At 54.5% G+C, this 19,190-nt stretch overlaps 2 protein-coding genes across 2 annotated transcripts in view; both read left to right on the forward strand.

Moving 5' to 3' along the window:
- The window catches only part of LOC140680877 (uncharacterized), a 359,672-nt gene that overhangs the window by 331,154 nt on the left and 9,328 nt on the right, over positions 1 to 19,190 (forward strand). The gene's annotated exons all lie outside the window — the stretch shown is intronic.
- Positions 3,248 to 4,180, forward strand: LOC140680985 (olfactory receptor 14J1-like). Its single transcript, XM_072919875.1, has one exon. It carries the CDS (start codon positions 3,248 to 3,250, stop codon positions 4,178 to 4,180), a length of 933 nt encoding a protein of 310 aa, XP_072775976.1.

Raw genomic sequence — 19,190 nt, forward strand, 5'->3', positions numbered from 1 at the left:
GGTTTTGTCTCCTTACGTTGTCAATAAGGAAGAAAAAGTTGTGGCGAGAAGAAGAGTGTTCTGAAAGTTTTGTGCTGATTCTTATTACTCTTTCTTTTAGTAACTGCTAATAAACTTTTCTTTATGCTGTTTTAAAGTTTTGATCCCACTTTCCCTTTCTCCTTATCCTACCTCACAGCAGGAAATGAGTAACTATATTCTAGTGAGTGCGCTGGTAATTAGCCAACACTGAACCCACCACACTAATTAATGCATTGCCCAAGAAATCTCAAAATTGTGAACCAAAACCACTACAGAAACTTCCTGATGAACTGCACGAGAGCAGAGGGAAATCAAGGCAGAGCCATGGTTTGTTAGGACTTGCTTGATCCTAATGAGCCCCGTGGTGCATTTGGAGCTGAGCCCTGGAACCTCGGGGCCTGAGAGGAGATTGCACAAACCTTTCCAGGAGTTAAAATCAAGAGCAAAACCCCAAAATGTCTCAATGTATTAATAGATCCCACTGAGGTCCATCCCCAACAAAGGCTCCTTATGGACTCTTTGGAGGAGAGAACTGGAGACCAGGATGGCACAAAATCCTCTCAGAGATTCAAAATGGCACAAAAAACTCTCAGTGTGGAAAGGACAATCCAAAGTACGTGAAAAAAGTTGAGTATCTAAAAGTATTAATGAGCTCCACTGAGTGTCAGCACAAAGCTCTCAAGGGACTCATTAAAGCAGATAATTGGGGCCATGATTGCACAAACCTCACACAGAGTCTGGTTTAAAAGGGAAACACCAAGTACCTTAAAAGAACTGAAGTACCATGAAGCATTGATGGGCCCCACTGAGTGTTGTTATCGACAAAGCCTCTCCAGGGACTAATTACAGCAGATAATTGGAGGCCATGATTGAACAAAGCTCTCAAAGACTCCAAGGCAAAAACAAAGCCCAAAGTCCTTTGCAGAACCTGCAGTCCCTGGGAGCATGAAGGAGCCCCCAGGGCCATTCCTGACCAAGGCTCCCCAGGGACTCCTTCCAGCAGATCCTTGAGGCCACTGGGATGTGGGCTAGGGGGGGATGCTGAGGGCAGGACCAGGGGGTGACAGTGCCCAGCCTGGCTGGGGCTGTGCCAGGAGGCCCCAGGGCCTCAGGACAAGGTATCTCCTCCCAGCCCTTGGTGGCACAGACCCTGCTGTGCCCCAGGGCACCAAGACTTGGCTTCTCTTTGTCCCCACCTCTCATCAGTGCCTCCAGTTCTCTGCTCTGCCTGGGGCCTGGGGACACTTTCTCAGTCGTGTCCCTCAGTGGGACCCATTAAAAGTCCAAGGAACTTTGGAGTTGGATTCTGACTTGGAGTTCTGGAGAGGTTTCTGCAGCTCCCTCCCAGGGCCTGATGTTCAGGGCCTGAGCACAAAGCCCCAGAGGGTCATTAAAGTCCTTGTGCTGTGTCTGTGCTGCTGAGCTGGGCCGGGCTCCTGGCACAGAGGGTGATCCTGGTAACCAGGAAAAGCTTCAAAAGCACATTTCTCTTGCTGAGCAGCTCTTCTCCCAGCCCAGCAGGGCTGGGGCACTGCCTGCAGCCAGCCCGGGCACAGCACAGAGGCACAGAGAGCTTCAATCAGTCAGGGCTGGGAAGGGGCTGAGAAGTGCCTGGGGCAGAATCACTGCCAGCCCTTGGCACAGGAACCTCTGGCTGCAGGACAGTGCAGCTGCAGCTCCTGGAGTGATCTCCTAAAGCTGGAACATCCTAATGCCCACAGACCCTGTGAGTACAACTCTGAGTATTTCTGGTGCAGGTCAGGTGAAATGCTCATGAAGCTCTGAAATACTGAAGGGTTCTCACCGGTCATAAAATATTTCCAAGACAAGGATTTGATAAAAATGAGATTTCCATAGATTTTGTATTCAGTTTCCTTCTACTGGAGAATGACAGGGAGGGAGGGATAAATATTAAATGTTGATTATGAATTTTGACAAGTGCCCGAGACATCTGAACTGTTAGTTTTAGTGCTCGCAGGAGATCCCTAATGTTCTTTCAGCCACTCTGCCCATGGACAGCAGCAGCATCACCTTTGCTGGAGCCATCAGGCTCAGTCTGAGCTGTCCTTGCTCCAATCTGCAAACAGAACCTGCCCCAGCCAGTGCCCTGCAAACAGACAGGGTTCTGTCAGGCCAAGGAGAGTGCACAGAGATTTGGGGTCTGGAAGTGCTGGTACAGAGAGATCAGGCACAGGGAAACACCTGCAGGAGGAAAATCTCCAGGAAGCAGAGAGAAGACCAGGGAAGGAGAGAAAACAAAACCCAGAAATGCTGAGGCAGGGAGAGTTTAGAGATGTCCAGAGGATCCCCTCCAGTGCAGCCCCTCCCTCTGCACAAGCCCCCTCCCTCCTGTGCCCCAGCCAAGCCTCTGCCCTCAGGGCCGGGGCTCCAAGGTGTGCAGCCCCTCCTGTGCAGGCAGAGCTGCAGCAGAGCCGTGGGGCAGCTCTGCAGCCCCGGGCCCAGTTCCCTCTGCAGAGCACAGGGCTGGGAGCAGCTGCCCGGCACTGGGGGCTCTGGCAGGGGGCACAGCTGGCTCAGGGTGACACAGCTGTCCCCAGTGCCTGGCTCTGGGCAATGCTGGCAGTGCAGCCAGGGAAGGAGCTGTGTGTCCCTTCATCCAGTGCCATCAGAAGGACACTTGGAAGTCTCCCTGAGATTTCAGTCCAAGCTGGGAGCTTCAATGCAGGGTGCAAACCTGTCCAAAGCATCTCTGAGTTATAAGATTGATGGGGAAAGGCAGATGTGTTCTGACACTGAAAATGCTGTTGGGTTGGTGAAATGAGCAAGGTGAGTCCTTGGCTGCAAATGTGGAGCTGGGCTGTGGTGGATCCATCTGCTCACAGCAGTACCTGGTGAGCTTAACAGAGAACTTGGGAGTGTGAACATCCTCCACTTGGGATAAGTGAAAGCCCAGAGAAACTCCAAACAGAATGAGGTAACAGACCTTCTTCCCCCAATCTCTGCTCATAATTTTGCATCAGACAACCCACTCTGTTCTACCGCAGGGCAGCAGAAATGCTGAGCATTTCTGATATCCAGGAACACCATCAGAGATAAGGGGGAGCTTATAAAGAAGACCCCAAACATCCAAAACACTAAAGACAATGTCCACGTGTGTCACAGAGGAGGGTTTATGGGAAATGACTTTGATTTTCGTTACAGGTATCTCGTCTATCTCTTCACTGTCCTTTCTCCATGACCAGGTGCCCATGTGCAGCCACAGCAAATGTCCAACAGCAGCTCCATCAGCCACTTCCTCCTGCTGGCACTGGCAGACACGCGGCAGCTGCAGCTCCTGCACTTCTGCCTCTTCCTGGGCATCTCCCTGGCTGCCCTCCTGGGCAACGGCCTCATCATCAGCGCCGTAGCCTGCGGCCACCACCTGCACACGCCCATGTTCTTCTTCCTGCTCCACCTGGCCCTCAGCGACCTGGGCTCCATCTGCACCACTGTCCCCAAAGCCCTGCACAATTCCCTCTGGGGCACCAGGAACATCTCCTACTCAGGATGTGCTGCCCAAATATTTTTTTTTGTTTTCTATGCTACAACAGAGTTTTCCCTCCTGACCATAATGTGCTACAACCGCTACGTGTCCATCTGCAAACCCCTGCACTACGGGACCCTCCTGGGCAGCAGAGCTTGTGCCCACATGGCAGCAGCTGCCTGGGCCAGTGCCTTTCTCAATGCTCTGCTGCACACGGCCAATACATTTTCCCTGCCCCTGTGCCATGGCAATGCCCTGGGACAGTTCTTCTGTGAAATCCCACAGATCCTGAGGCTCTCCTGCTCACACATCAAACTCAGGGAATTTGGGCTTATTGTGCTAAGTGCTCTTCTATATTTTGGATGTTTTGTGTTCATTGTTTTCTCCTATGTGCAGATCTTCAGGGCTGTGCTGAGGATCCCCTCTGAGCAGGGACGGCACAAAGCCTTTTCCACCTGCTTCCCTCACCTGGCTGTGGTCTCTGTCTTCCTCAGCACTGGCACAGTTGCCTATCTGAACCCCCCCTCGATTTCCTCCCCATCCCTGGATCTGGCCCTGTCAGTTCTGTACTCGGTGGTGCCTCCAGCCCTGAACCCCCTCATCTACAGCCTGAGGAACCAGGAGCTCAAGGCTGCAGTGAGGGCACTGATGACTGGATGCTTTCAAGGACATTAAACTGCTGGCCAATTTCTGCAAACTACTTGTAATAAAGGTCATTTTGATACTTATTGTTGGTTTGGTTGTAATTTTAAATTTTCTTTTCATTTTATTGATACTCTCCACAATTGATCACACTCTGTGTGCCATTTCTCATTTTGTTTGTCTCCACCTTCCCTGTGCCCACAGACTGTGTCAAGGAGGGGCTGTGCTCTTGGTGCCTTTAAAAGAACTAAAGGAACTCCCAGCGAAGTTTTCTGCAGAGATGCCCTTTAGTTGCCTTCTCTGGAGCTGCAGCAGCAATGTCTGTGTGCAGAGCTGGGGCAGATCAGTGCTGGCACAGCAGCTGTGCCCAGGAGCAGCAGCACTTGGTGCTGCCAGTGCTGCTCCCGTGGCCCTGCCCCGCTGCCCTGGTGGCCCTGGTGTTGCTGCAGGGCCTGAGTGCTCTCGGGGCCGGGCACAGTCCTGGGGGTGGCAGTGCCGGGGCTGCAGCAGGGACAGGCCATGGGCACTGCTGGGGCAGCGCTGACGCCTCAGGCCAGGGCCTGGGGGCTCCAGGCTCCTTGCCCAGGCTCTCTCAAGAACACGGCCAGGCCAATGCTCAGCACAGAAAACCCCCGTGAGCAGCCCCAGGCTGGCTGTGGGCAGGCTGGGGGCAAACAGCACGGCTGGTGCTCTGCAAGGGCCCTGGGGGAGACGGGAAGGAGCAGCAGAGCAGGGGCTGATCCATCCCCAGTGCGCTGCACAGCCCAGGGCAGCGTCCCAGAGCGTCCTCATGGAGCTGCCAACAACATCCCCCCTCTGCAGCCCTGGCCTCTCCCCCAGCTCACAGAGGTGCCGCATCCTTGCAGGCACAGACACGGCAGCACTGGCTCAGCAGCCCCTGTTTGCACTGCACACAGCAGGTGGGAGCACCCCCATGCTGCTGCTGTGGGGACATGAACCTGAGGGAGCACAAATGCCATCAGCCCCTGGGGCCAGGAAGGGCTGGGGGACACCAGGGAAACCACTCAGCTTTGTCCTGGCCTCTGCAGTCAGCCAGAAAGTTTGTTCCCATCAGCTGGGAGTTTCCTGTCCCAGTGCAGACGCTGTTGCTCAGAGCCAGGGCTGCCTGTCAGCCACCCCCAAACTGCCTTGAGCATTTCCTTGCCTTCACTTTTGCTTTCTTTATTCCCCCTGCTACAGATTTCTTCCTGCTACCCGCCCCTTTTCCCTCTCCTGCAAGCTGCCCATCCCTGTTTGCTCTTTCCTCTCTGGCCTCCAGTCCCCAAATTGGCTCCAGAACCTCTCTTAGGGAGCAGGATCATCCCACAAGTGCTTCAGGAATTGTCTACAGGCTCCTGCAGTTCTCCCTGCTGCTCCCTTGCCAGAGGCACCCCAGGCCAGGGGGGCACATCTGGGCTGCTGTGTCTGGCTGTGGGGCTCCCTGTTCTGGGCAGTGAGGAGGAGCTGCAGAGGCTCTGCAGGACTGACAGGATGGGCTTTGGGGCTGTGAGGAGAAGCTGAGGGACCTGGGCTGCTGGAGCTTCTGAAGAGGAGGCCCAGGGCTCCTCCTGCAACTGCTCCAAGGGTGGTTTCAGAGAATCACAAAATCAGCAAGGTTGGAGAAGACCTTGGAGATCATCAAGTCCAACCTGTGCCCTGACACTGCCTTGTCTCCCCTGAGCCTCCTCTTCTCCAGGATCAACAACCCCAGCTCCTTCAGCTGCTCCTCACAGGAATTGTGCTCCACACACCTCACCAGCCTTGTTGCCCTTCTCTGGACACGCTCCAGACCCTCCATGTCCTTCCTAAATTGGGGGGCCCAGAACTGGACACAGCACTCGAGGTGCTGCCAAACAAGCGTTGAGCACAGGGGAAGAATCACTGCCCTGGTCCTGCTGGCCACACCATTCCTGATCCAGGCCAGGAGCTATTGGCCTTCTTGGCCACCTGGGCACACGGCTGGCTCATGTCCAGCCTGCTGTCCATCAGTCCCTGCAGGTCACTTTCTGCCTGGCTGCTGTCCAGCCCCTCTGTCCCCAGCCTGTAGCGCTGCAGGGGTTGTTGTGGCCAAAGTGCAGGACCCGGCACTTGGACTTGTTAAACCTCACCTTGTTGGGTTTGGGCCCTGGATCCAGCCTGTCCAGTCCCTGTGCAGAGCCCTCCTACCCTCCAGAAGATCAACATTCCCAGCCAGCTTGGTGTCACCACGGTTCCATGAGGCTCCAGAGTGTCCCAATGGTCTCCATGATTCCATCAGGCCTCCCAGTGTCACAATGTCCCTTTGGTTCCATGGGACCCCTTGGTGTCACAAAGTCCCTTGGATCCTTGGGCCCTGCAGTGTCACAATGTCACCGTGGTCCCCAAGGCCCTGCAGTGTCACAGTGGATTTTTGGTTCCAGGAGGTGTCACAGTGCAGCAATGGTCTCCTTGGTTCCACGGTGTCACAATGGCCTCTTGGTCCCAAGGAGCACTCCGTTCCCAAAATTGCTTCCTTCATTCAACAAGTACTCGCATTGTCACAATGGCCTCTTGGTTATACAAGGTGCCCTCATGTCATAGTGGTCTTTGTTGTTCACGAAGCCCCAGAGAGTAACACTGACCTCCTGGTTCAGTGCAGTGTCACTTGGCCTTGTAAAACCTCACCTTGTTGGATCCAGCCTGTCCAGGTCTCCATGTAGAGCCCTCCTACCCTCCAGCAGATCCACACTCACACCCAGTTTGGTGTCATCTGCAAATTTGATGATGGTGGACTCAGTCCCCTCATCCAGATCATCAGTGTAGATATTGAAATCCACGCTGGCTGGCTCGGATCCCTCGGCCATCCTGTGGGTGCCCTGTGGTGGCACTCAAGGTGATCTGTTCCATAACCTTGCCAGGCACCGTGCTCAGCCTGACAGGCCTGGAGCTCCCCAGCTCCTCCTTCCAGCCCTTCTTGGGGATGGGCTCACACTGGCACCTCCAGTGCTCTGGGACCTCCCTGGTGAGCCAGGACTGATGGTAAATGATGGAGAGCAGCTTGGGGAGCTCATCCACCAGCTCCCTCATCCCCCTAGGCTAGATTCCATCCCAAGCACCTGTGAGAATCTGAGTGCTTCAACTCATCACCAACTGCTTCCTCCTGGATCACAGGGGGCTGTTCTGCTCCCTGTCCCCATCTGCCAGCTCAGGAGAACACTTGTACTGAGGACAACCTGTGTACTTGTTGAAAATTGAGACAAACAAGGTGTAAAATCGTTTAGCCTTTTCCTTCTCTTTAGTAACTTTATCTTTAGTTCCCTGTGTAGGAGCTGAGCTTGTGACCCCTTTATCTTTAGTTGTATTCTCCACTGCATCCAATAAAGAATAGAGATTCTCCTTCTCCCTGCCTTTGCTACAAAATTTTATGTAAAACTTTTTTTTTTTTTTTACAGAAATCAACAGGTTAAGTTCTATTTAAGCTTTCACCTCTCTAATTGTCTTTCTGCATAGCCTAAGGGCATTGTAAAACACTTCCTGTGTTGCCACTCCTTTTTTCCTCTGAGTTCCCAGGAAAGCTGTATGGGCAGCCAGGACAGTAATTTTCATCACTAGCCCATCTTTTGCCACACTGGGATAGGCAGCTCCTTCCCCATTAAGACAGCTTTCTTGAAATATGTTCATCCTTCCTAAACCCCTTCTTTTTTAAGGGCAGCTTTTGTTTAAAATATCAGTACCTGATTCAGTACTCCCCAAATCAGAATCCTAAAAAGGCCAAAGTCTGCCCTTCCTAATTCCAGTGTAGAAGATTTGTTGCTGCCCTCTGCAGAGCTTCCTGCCCCCCAGCACAGCCACACTCCCACCAGCTTGGTGTCACCTGGGAACTGACGGAGGCTGCCCTCTATCCCCTTGTCCAGATCAGCAATAAAGAGATGTAAATGGCCGGGCCAAAGTCTCCAGTTCTGGGGATGCCCCTGGATGTGACTCCATTCCTCAGCTGCTCTGAGTGCCAGGGCTTGGATGAGGGAAATGGTGGGGTAGGGGTATAGAGGAAGTATTTTTGATTGTCAGCTGTGAAAAGCTTTGATTTTCATATCTATTCAGACTGCATTAGGAGGTGCTGGGGATCAATAGCAACTGGACATTGCTGATCTCAATCTATCAACAGGAAAAGAAAATTTAACAGGAGAAAACTATTATCTTGGCATTGTTTTCAATATAGTGGATTCATCTTGAATAAACTTTTGAAATCTGTCTAATTAACCACAGAAGAATTGAAGAGTTTAATTATTCCCATGGGCTTGTCTTGTTTGGGTGTTTTGAACAACTGTTTATGAACTTTCTCTCTGAATTCCTGAAGAAAAAGAGCTCAAGGAAGAAGAGACCTCTGGAGCAGTAAAATTCATCATCAGCCTCCAAGTGGCTGAGGATCCATCCCCATCAGAGCAGCAATGAGCAGAAATGGGCACAGCTTTGTGGCTTCCCCAGCTCTGGGATGGGCCCTGGGCCTGGAGCAGGAGCAGCTCTGCAGGGCCCCAAGGCCGGGGCTCTTGTGCTGGCCTGGGCAGGTGGGATGGCAGGAGGGGCTGCAGAGCTCTCAGCACCTCAGCCAGAGGGGAGCAGGGCAGCCAGGGAGCTCCTTTGGCCTTGGCCAAGCCCCTTCCCCCATGGCTGGGGCTGAGTCCTGGCTGAGCTGCAGCTGCTGCTGTGCCCTTGGCAGGGGCTGAGGCCGTGGGGCAGTGCCCAGAGCAGCCTGGCCTGAGCAGAGCTGTGGGGCCAGAGCCGGCTGGGCTGTGCTGGGCAGAGGCCCTTGGTGCTGCCCAGAGCTCAGGGCAGCTGGCAGAGCTTGCAGGGAGCTGGGCTGGGCTGGGAGAGCCTGGCACAGAAACCATCAGTGTCCATCTCAGCCTGGCTGAGCGGGCAGGGGCAGGACTCAGCCCAGGCCTTGTGGGGCAGGGCCAGCGCCTGGGCAAGGCATTGAAAACAGGCAAGAGCCCGAGAGAGGAGGCTGCTCTGTGCCCTTGGGGCATGGACAGAGCAGGGAGGGGGCCCAGGACATTTGTCAGCACCAGCCTCTGTCTGTGCCAGCCCGTGGCAGCCCTGGCTGCTGAGCTGGGGCTGGCAGCAAGGCCGGGCACAGACAAGGAATTGCTGAGCATGGCCTGCGCTGGCCAGGGCTGCCTGTGCCAAAGGCAGAGCTCAGCTGCCCTTGGGGGCTGCAGGAACACTCAGGAGCCCAAAGAGCCTCCATGGCTGTGCTGGAGACCAAGGCTGGAGCAGGGAAATGCAGGGCTGCTGTGCCATGGGGAGGGCATGGAATTCCAGCACACACCTCAGCTCTCTGATGGTCCCGGCACCGTGCTGGGCCCTGTTCCAGACTGGAGCAGGGCAGATGTTGATGGCACAGGAGTCCTGTGGGGCTGGCAGGGACCTGCAGCTTGCAAGGTGCTCTGCTCTCCCTCAGCTCCTCTCTGAGAGATCCAGTCCCAGCTCGGCACCTCAGGGCACAAGTGGCACTGCCTGGTCATGGGCACACAGCTGATGTCTGCCTGGAAAGGGGCACGGGTTTTAATATTTGTGCAGTTCATATTATACAAGGACATTTTTATTATCTGGGTGTGGTAAGATAGGGACAGGCGAAGCGGAAGATTACCGGAATGTCACGGAAAGATAGACCCCTTCCCCCCCTCTCTCTCCCCTGCTTATCTGCTAACCCCAGGAGTCAGAAAAGAATGTAGCCACACCTGTCCTGGTAAAATTCCACTACCCACTATCCTCCGAGACCCCAAACCCCCCTCTGACGTAGCAAAGACTCCTAAACCTATATAAACCCACGAAATAGGATAATAAACGCTTTTCAACCGTCTGCCATATTGGTGTATGCGTGTGTTGATTAGCCCGAGTGGCTTGGACGAGACCAGGCCGCCGTGCTGCTACCTGAACCAGGCTCCTGGTTGTCTTTCATAAAGACAACATACTGGTGCCGGAAACCCGGGACAAAAGAAGAAAAATTTGCCCGGCGGACGGGTTTCACCTGGACAGAAGCAGCGGCCAGGACGGCAGGACCGTACCCAGGCGTAAGGGGAGACGTCCCCCTAGGATCCGCGGGCGTCATGGACGCAATGGCAAGGATCGTGAGTGCTATTTATTCACAGTGGGGTATTGGGTGTAAGCTCAAGGATTTTCATCTTGCCATGGCGAGATTGCTTGAGCTAGGGGCAATCGAGCGTCCCGTGGATGTATTACATCCGGAAATATGGGACAAATGCACTGCCGCGCTAGCCGAAGACACAAAATCTTCCGGTAGCGGCAGAAATCTTAAAGCATGGGGGAGAGTAGAAAAAGCCCTACGCAAAGCGATAGAGGAGCAGGAGACATGGACCGCGGCGCGCACGTGTTTATTAGTTACTCCTAAACTCGGCGTGGGGGCGGGGACGCAGACTGCCCCTGAGAGCGATTCGCTCGGCAGCGGGGACCCAGGGGGGCTCAGCGCGACACCCACTCCCCCAGATCAGAGCCCACCCCCCCCCGCAGGAACCCCCCGCGACACCCCCGCCGCCGAAAATCCCCAAAAACCCCCCCCCGCGCAAACCCCCCGAGAGACCGCAAATTCCTCCGAGCCGCCGCCGCCGCCCGCCCGCGATCTGATACCGGAGACGCAAGAGCACGCGGAGCGCTTCTGGCAAGGGCTGCTAAAAGAAGCCAGAGCCGCCGAAACAGCGGTTTGGGAAGACGGCATGGCCACGCCGCCCCCCTATGCCTTTGAAAATGGCGCCGCGAGCGGCGGGGAGGGGCGGGGCTCGGGCGGTCCCGGCGCGAACACCCGGGGGGAGCGCGATCTCGGGAATGCGCGCGCGCGGGAGAAAGGGGCGGAGGGCGGCGCGGGACACAGAACCAATCGGCAGCTGCGCCGGGAGCCGCCACCATATAAGGCAAAAACCACCCCCCGCGGTAGGCGCGGCGAGCCGGGGGGGCAGGAACGGCCCCTCCCCCGAGGGCGGGAGCGAGCCCGGGGCCGAACAAAACGGCAGGGAGCCCCAGAAGTACGCTGGCACTCGTCTTCCGGCTCAGAGAGCAGCAACAGCTCCAGCAGCTCAGGGGAGCTGACGGAAGCTAGCGATGGCTCCGATTCAGACGAAACGGAACCGGCACGGCTTGAAACAAAGCCGGGTAAAGCTCTAAGCCGCGCCGAAAAACAAATACAATACGAATCAGCCCAGTTTACTGACTGGGGGAAAATAAAGATAGCTTGTGCTGAATGGTCCCCGGCGGCCGCCATACAAGCCTTCCCAGTCCGGCTTACCGGTCCGGAAGGGAACCAACAAAGGGTCTATACCCCGATAAACCCAAAAGATATACAGTCAATTGTCAAAGCCATTGCGGAAAAGGGGATCAACTCGGCTATAGTTACTACGTTGATCGATGGTCTTTTTAGCAATGATGACTTGCTTCCCTTTGATATCGAACGGATAGGGCGTATGTTATTAGACGGAGCGGGAATGATCGTCTTTAGGCAGGAGTGGGAGGATAATTGCAGAAAGCAGCTAGCCCAGGCGTCCGGCGCGCGGCAGCCTCTACACAGATCGAGCTTATCCAGACTGATAGGAAAGCATGATGATATGATCACACCACAGCAGCAAGCTGCACAGATGCAGGCTGAGGAGGTCAGAGCGACCACTCGGGCTGCTAGAGAGGCAATTCGTGCCGCCTCCCGAGTCGTGGCTAAGCCGGCACCATGGTCCACCGTGAGGCAGGCAGAGAGCGAAAGCTTCACACAGTTCGTGGATCGCCTGCAGGCAGCGATAGACTCCTCTACCCTGCCGGCAGAGGCAAGGGGCCCCGTGGTGGCCGACTGCCTGCGTCAGCAGTGCAACTCTGTCACTAAGGATATCTTACGTTCCCTGCCAGCCGGGGCTAGCCTGGCGGACATGATCAGACATGTAGTGAGGGAGGAACACCTGACGCCCATTCAGGCAGCTGTCCACACCCTGACCAATGCCATGGCGTGTTTAAGTGCGGGGAGGCGGGTCACATCGCGGTGAGCTGCCCACAGCCGGCACGGCGGCCCGCCGCAGCGCCTCCGCCCCAAACGCGCCCGCGGGGATCCTGCTGGGGCTGCGGGAGGAAGGGACATCTGGCTAGGGAATGCAGGTCCCGGCTCCAGGGAAACGGAAAGGGGAGAGGGCCAGCGGGCCGCACCCAGCCCCCTCCCGCTGCGAATATGAGGCGGCCCATCCATGCCAACCCCCAATGGGGCGGGGAGCCCTCGTACCCCATTCTCCCACAGGAAGCAGCCAACTTCATACCCCTGCCAGCGAGTATCACGGCACAGCCTGCGGCGCCTTCGTACCCACCGCCACCGCAAGCAGCGCCTGTGCCACAGGGTCAGCAGGGGGCGCCTCAGAACAGGACAACCCCTGGGTGGCCCTGGCCCTAAAAATAGGGAGGGAACCCCCGAAAATCTGGGGGACATGCCGCCTTTATGACAGTCAGGACCCTCATGTAATAGGACTTCAGTTTTGGGCAGACACAGGAGCAGACTGCACAATCCTACCCCAAGCCCTGTGGCCCCGACACTGGCCGTACAAGGAAGTATCCCCAGTGAACGGGGTGGGGGGGCTGTCCCGGGCCTGGAAAAGCACCCAATTGGTAGCTATAACGCTCCATACAAAGAAAGGACCAGAACAAACAGTAGCAATCCACCCCTATATCTTGCAAAACTCCCCACCCCTGATAGGGAGGGACGTTCTCGCCATGCTAGGAGTCAGGATTACAAATTTATGATGAGGGCCACTGCTGTGCACCCACTGCTGCCAATCAAACTCACTTGGAAATCACCAGACCCCGTATGGGTCGAGCAGTGGCCCCTGTCAAAGCCTCGAATGACAGCCTTGCTGGAACTGGTCGACCGCGAGCTACAAAAGGGCCACATCGAACCCTCCACCAGCCCGTGGAACACCCCTGTGTTTGTAATCCCCAAGAGATCAGGAGAAGGCTACCGCCTCGTCCACGACCTGAGGGAGGTAAACAAAACAATTCAGCCCATGGGTCCAGTTCAGACACTGCTGCCCGCGAACTCAGCCATCCCCGAAGGGCAGCCGTGCGCAGTGCTGGACATCAAAGACTGCTTCTTTTCAATACCCCTGCATGCCGAGGACAAAGAACGGTTCGCCTTCTCCATCGTGTTCCCGAACGGCGAGCGACCTAACCTCCGCTTCCAATGGAAGGTGCTACCTCAAGGCCTTGTGGACAGCCCGACCATATGCCAGATTACCGTGGACAGGGCACTGATGCCAGTCCGACACTCCCACCCTGCTGCGACCATCATTCAGTACATGGACGACATCCTCGTCGCTGCACCATCAGCAAGCCAAGTGGATCACCTAGTGTCCACGATCACGGAAACCCTCCAGGCCAACGGCTTCGAGATCGCGAACACAAAGATCAAGAGAGGACCGTGCGTGACCTTCCTGGGAGTGGGGATCACAAACTCCTACGTGACCCCACCCACGATAAAAGTCCGCCGAGACATCAAGACCCTCCACGACATGCAGCGACTCGTAGGATCTCTGCAGTGGCTCCGCAACATCATCCTAGTTCCGCCAGAGGTCATGGACCCCCTGTATGACCTCCTGAAAGGAAAGCACCCGTGGGACCCCAAGGAGCTGACGCCGCAAGCAACGAAATCCCTCGACTTCATCGAACGTCAGATGTCCACCAGCCTGCTTGCCAGGTGGAACCCGGGCGTACCACTGGACTTATACGTCCACTTCACGCAGAAGGGAGGAGTGGGAGCACTTGCCCAAGGGCCTTCCGAGAAATCCCAGCCGATCCAGTGGGTGGTCCTCGGAAGACCGACTCACGCATTCTCCCCAGGAGTTGAGTGCATTGCTAACCTCATCACGAAAGGCAGGAGACTCGCCCTGAGACACCTGGGAACCGAGCCGGCAAGGATCCACCTCCCCTTTCGCAAGCGACCGACCACGGAGTCAACTGCAATATCGGAACACCTGGCCCTCGCTCTCACCGGCTTCGGAGGAGAAATCTCCTACGCCACCAAACCACCCTGGACCCAGCTACTGACCATCGTCGACATAGATGTGCCACCGAAGGTCATGGACCGACCGCAACCAGGACCAACGGTCTTTACAGACGCCTCCTCCATGACTTCTACTGCAGCAGCAGTGTGGCAGGCAGGAGAAACATGGCATTGTGTCAAAACGTGTGACCCCACGCTGTCAGTGCAACAGCTGGAAGCAGCAGCAGTGGTCTTGGCATGCGGACTTTTCCAGGACGAACACCTCAACATCGTGACAGACTCTATATTCGTGGCAAAGCTCTGCCTAGCCATGTCAAGACCAGGTGTGTCAACATCCACGACGGCCTCCATGCTTGAAGAGGCACTCTCCTCACGCCAGGGCACCGTGTCCGTCATCCACGTCAACAGCCATAACCCAGTCAAGGGCTTCTTCCAGACTGGCAACGACAAAGCAGATGCCGCAGCGAAGGGAGTGTGGACACTGCAGGAAGCTCGTCAGCTGCACGAGTCACTCCACATAGGGGCCAAAGCACTGGCAAAAAGATGCGGGATCTCGACAGCAGACGCGAGGCACGTAGTGGCCACCTGCCCTCACTGCCAGAAGTCACCCCTATGGACCGGTGGAGTCAACCCGAGAGGCCTCAAGGCACCAGAAATCTGGCAGTCAGACTTCACCCTCTGCGAACTGCTAAAGCCCCGAGCATGGCTTGCAGTGACAGTGGACACCTACAGCGGAGTGATCATAGCGACACAGCACCTCAAACCCAACTCCAAGGCCACGATCCAGCACTGGCTGACAGTTATGGCATGGCTTGGTATCCCCAAGCAAATTAAAACTGACAATGCTTCCAATTTTATCTCTAAATCAGTGCGAGAATTCGCCTCAGTGTGGGGTATCACCTTAGCACAGGGAATCCCATATAACAGCACCGGACAGGCCATTGTCGAGCGAGCAAATCAGACCCTAAAAGCCAAGTTAGAAGTGTTGGCAAAGGCAGAGGGCTTTGCCAATTCCATCCCCTCAGGAGACCAGACACGCATGCTAGCAACCGCGCTGCTAGCACTGAACCAATTCCCTAGGGGAGATGAAGCAAACAGTCCCATTCGAAAACACTGGGCCACCCAGACACTAGAGGAGGGCCCACAGGTCATGGTCAAGAACGAGCTAGGCGAGTGGGAACGGGGCTGGAGACTGGTGCTTACGGGACGGGGGTACGCGGCAGTTAAAAAGGAGGGCAAGATCAGGTGGTGTCCACTCAGGTCGATCAAACCTGACCTCAAGAATGAAACTAATGGAAAACTGTGAGTTTTCGTTCGCAGGACACGCTCGTGGACCGTCCCCGCGACACACACACACCTGCTCCAGAGGGAGACAACGGACCACCAAGCCACCAGACAGAGCCTGAGCGTCCCACGGCGGTGAGACCCAGACTCGCACAGTGTCTCTGTGCAATCCTGCTGATGGGGTTTGTGGCCGGGGGGCAAGCCGACCCAGGCCACTACCCTCACCAGCCGTTCAGATGGGTCATGCAACATCTCTCAAGCGACAAGGTGTTCAAAGAGGTCACCACCGCAAACGCTCCATCCTTCGTATTCCATATAGCCGATCTGTTTCCAGGGCAACCGAAAACACGGCCCATAAACCCACGTATCGTACTCATGTACATATCCTATTGGTGCCCAGCGTCCAACCCAGGGAAAAGGTACTGTGACTACCCGGGATGGGGACATTGTGGGTATTGGGGTTGCGAAACCATTGTTACAGATGCCAGACCATGGGCAGACGGGTGGCAACCACAGGAGCCCGACAAATTCTTACAGTTCACCTGGGCACCCTTTGGCTGCGGAGACCACACTGCACAGCCTAGACAACGGGCATGCGTAAGTTATAACATGACTGTCCTACAGCCAGATCACCCTAGTTGGGCCACGGGTAGAACATGGACAGTGGTCCTCAAAGGACCGAGGAGGTGGGTGAATGTGAGAATTATCAGGCTCCAGCCGCCAACGCCTCGACCAGTGGGACCCAACAAAATTATCAGGAATGTGCTGGGAGCGAAAAACACAACCCACCTCAAAACCCTGACCCCAAAAGCCACTGACACCCCGACCGGCCTTGCAGATACCCCCCAGATAGGCCGCATGGCTGAGTCAGACCCAAACCCAATCTTTCGTATGCTAGAAGCTACCTTTTTAACCCTAAACGAAACCAAACCGAACCTAACTAACCCCTGTTGGCTTTGCTATGATATCAAACCCCCTTTTTATGAAGGCATTGCTTTGGACACCCCCTTCAGTTACTCCTCGGCCAGCGCCCCCCACCAGTGCAGATGGGACACTCCCCGCAGAGGAATCACCCTGAGTCAAATCACAGGACAGGGCAGATGTTTTGGGAGTGCAACCTTAGCGAAGCAGAAAGGCAACTTCTGCACTAAAGTTGTCAAACCTAACAGAAAAACCAGCAAGTGGGTGATCCCATCTGCGTCTGGGATGTGGGTTTGCCAAAGGTCCGGAGTGAGTCCTTGTGTGTTCCTTGACAAATTCAATGATTCTACTGATTTCTGTGTCCAAGTTCTGATTGTCCCCAGGGTTTTGTACCACTCAGACGAAGAAATATACCATCTTCTCGAGGAACCTAACAGACTCCACAAAAGGGAAATAATCACAGGTATAACTATCGCAATGCTGCTCGGCCTGGGAGCAGCTGGCACCGCCACGGGCGTCTCAGCCATCGCGACCCAGCAACATGGACTCTCCCAGCTGCAAATGACCATCGACGAGGACCTGCAGAGGATCGAGAAATCCATCTCCTATCTGGAGAAGTCAGTCTCTTCACTTTCAGAAGTAGTTTTACAAAATAGGCGAGGACTTGACCTTTTGTTTATGCAGCAGGGAGGATTGTGTGCAGCTTTGAAGGAGGAATGCTGCTTTTATGCAGATCATACAGGAGTCGTTAAAGACTCCATGGCAGAACTCCGAGACAGACTGGCTCAGAGAAAGAGAGACAGGGAGACCCAGCAGAGCTGGTTTGAATCCTGGTTCAATCAATCACCTTGGCTCACCACTTTAATTTCCGCCCTGGTAGGTCCACTGGCAATACTGCTTTTGGCTATTACCATAGGACCATGCCTGCTGAACAAACTAGTCTCGTTTGTTCAAGCCCGTCTGGAAAGGGCAAACATTCTGTTCGTAGGCCACCAACAAATGCTATAAACCAAAAAAAACTGCAAACACAGTCAGTAGCTAAAGCCTTCAGCACCTGCCTTAAAAAATCTACCCTGATCTACTAAACCACCCTTTCCTTAACAAGTTACAAGTCTGTACCTCACTCCAATGCCTCTATCTACAACTACCTCATTTTGTATGTGATAAGGAGGGGGGGAGATGTGGTAAGATAGGGACAGGCGAAGCGGAAGATTACCGGAATGTCACGGAAAGATAGACCCCTTCCCCCCCTCTCTCTCCCCTGCTTATCTGCTAACCCCAGGAGTCAGAAAAGAATGTAGCCACACCTGTCCTGGTAAAATTCCACTACCCACTATCCTCCGAGACCCCAAACCCCCCTCTGACGTAGCAAAGACTCCTAAACCTATATAAACCCACGAAATAGGATAATAAACGCTTTTCAACCGTCTGCCATATTGGTGTATGCGTGTGTTGATTAGCCCGAGTGGCTTGGACGAGACCAGGCCGCCGTGCTGCTACCTGAACCAGGCTCCTGGTTGTCTTTCATAAAGACAACACTGGGTCACTTACACTACTTTTAAGAAAGACCAATGTTTTCCCTCTAGGAACAGGAATTTCTTGGAAGTGTATTGATGGGAGAAGAAGAAATATTGATCTTTCCATCCTCTTGAGTCACCAATATTCTGTTTATTGCATCATCTCCCTCTTCCTTCAGGTGTTTCCAGCTCTCCTGTTTAAATGGCCATGTCTAAGGAAATCTGTTCACTAGACCAGCTCAATCTATGTCCTTCCTGTTGCTCCCAGATTTCCTCTTCTAGGTGCTCTCTCGTAATTCAAGGTCCTCTCAACTGACTGGCTTCATGCTTTGAGCTTCACAGAGTTGTGCAGTCTTTCTGAAATTCAAATAAATATCACATTATTCAACACCTTACTTACATTTATATCTATCACAGAATTACCTTTTATGTCTTTGTCTAAAACTGCTCCTGTGCAGAAATTTCTTGGGGATAGGGGACATGTCAGATGCTGCGTGGACATCACAGAGAGTTGAGGGAAGAGCTGTGATTGTTTTTAAACTGTTCAAATGTTCAACTTGTGTTTGTTGGCAAGAAACCTCTCTGTGCCTCTGAGTGTCACCAGTCCCTGAGCCCAAAGGACACAAACCTGATGAGTTGTGGTTCCCACTGCAGGGGCACTTGGACCTTGGCTCTGCACAGGAGAGCTCTTCATCCACTTTCCCTCTTTTCCTCCCTCTGGGCATGGAGGCAGCTCCTGCCTTCAGCCTGTGACTGGTGTGTGCAAAGAGCAAATCTGGGCAGAATCGGGGCAGGGAGGGTTTGAGGGGACCTTGGGATCTGTGCTGGGCACAGAAGGTGTTTTCCATTGCTCTGAGACTGTCTGCTGTGCAAAGTGGATTTAATAGCCAGCAGAGGAATGGCTTTTGCATTTGATGGAGCTGTGCCTTCCCTTGGCTTTGTTGGCTGGCAATAAATGAACTTCCCTCTGTGTCTGGGGCAGCTCTTTCTCCAAGGAAAGCAGGTGGGAGTTGGAGCCAAGGAGCTGAAACCCGCAGGTGCAGCCTGGGCTGGAGGGAGCTCAGATTTGCACAAGGCTGCTCTGAGTGCCAGGGCTTGGATGGGGGAAATGGTGGGGTGGGGGCAGGGACAGAGTCTGATGGATTGTCAGCCACAAAGGGTCTTGATATTCATATCTATTCACACTGCATGAGGAAGCACTTGGATTCAGTGTCAACTGGAGATTTCACACATCAATTTATTAGGAGTAAAAAAACCTAAACAGGACCTGAAGAAATCTTTTCTCACTGTCCTTTTAAATATAGTGTAATCAACCACAAGAGATTTG

The sequence above is a fragment of the Taeniopygia guttata genome, chromosome 30 (genome assembly GCF_048771995.1).
Source record: "Taeniopygia guttata chromosome 30, bTaeGut7.mat, whole genome shotgun sequence".
NCBI classification, from domain to species: Eukaryota; Metazoa; Chordata; class Aves; order Passeriformes; family Estrildidae; genus Taeniopygia; species Taeniopygia guttata.

Bases quoted from the DNA above. Each gene is read 5' to 3' on its own strand.
- LOC140680985 (XM_072919875.1), top strand. From the start codon at position 3,248: ATGTCCAACAGCAGCTCCATCAGCCACTTCCTCCTGCTGGCACTGGCA.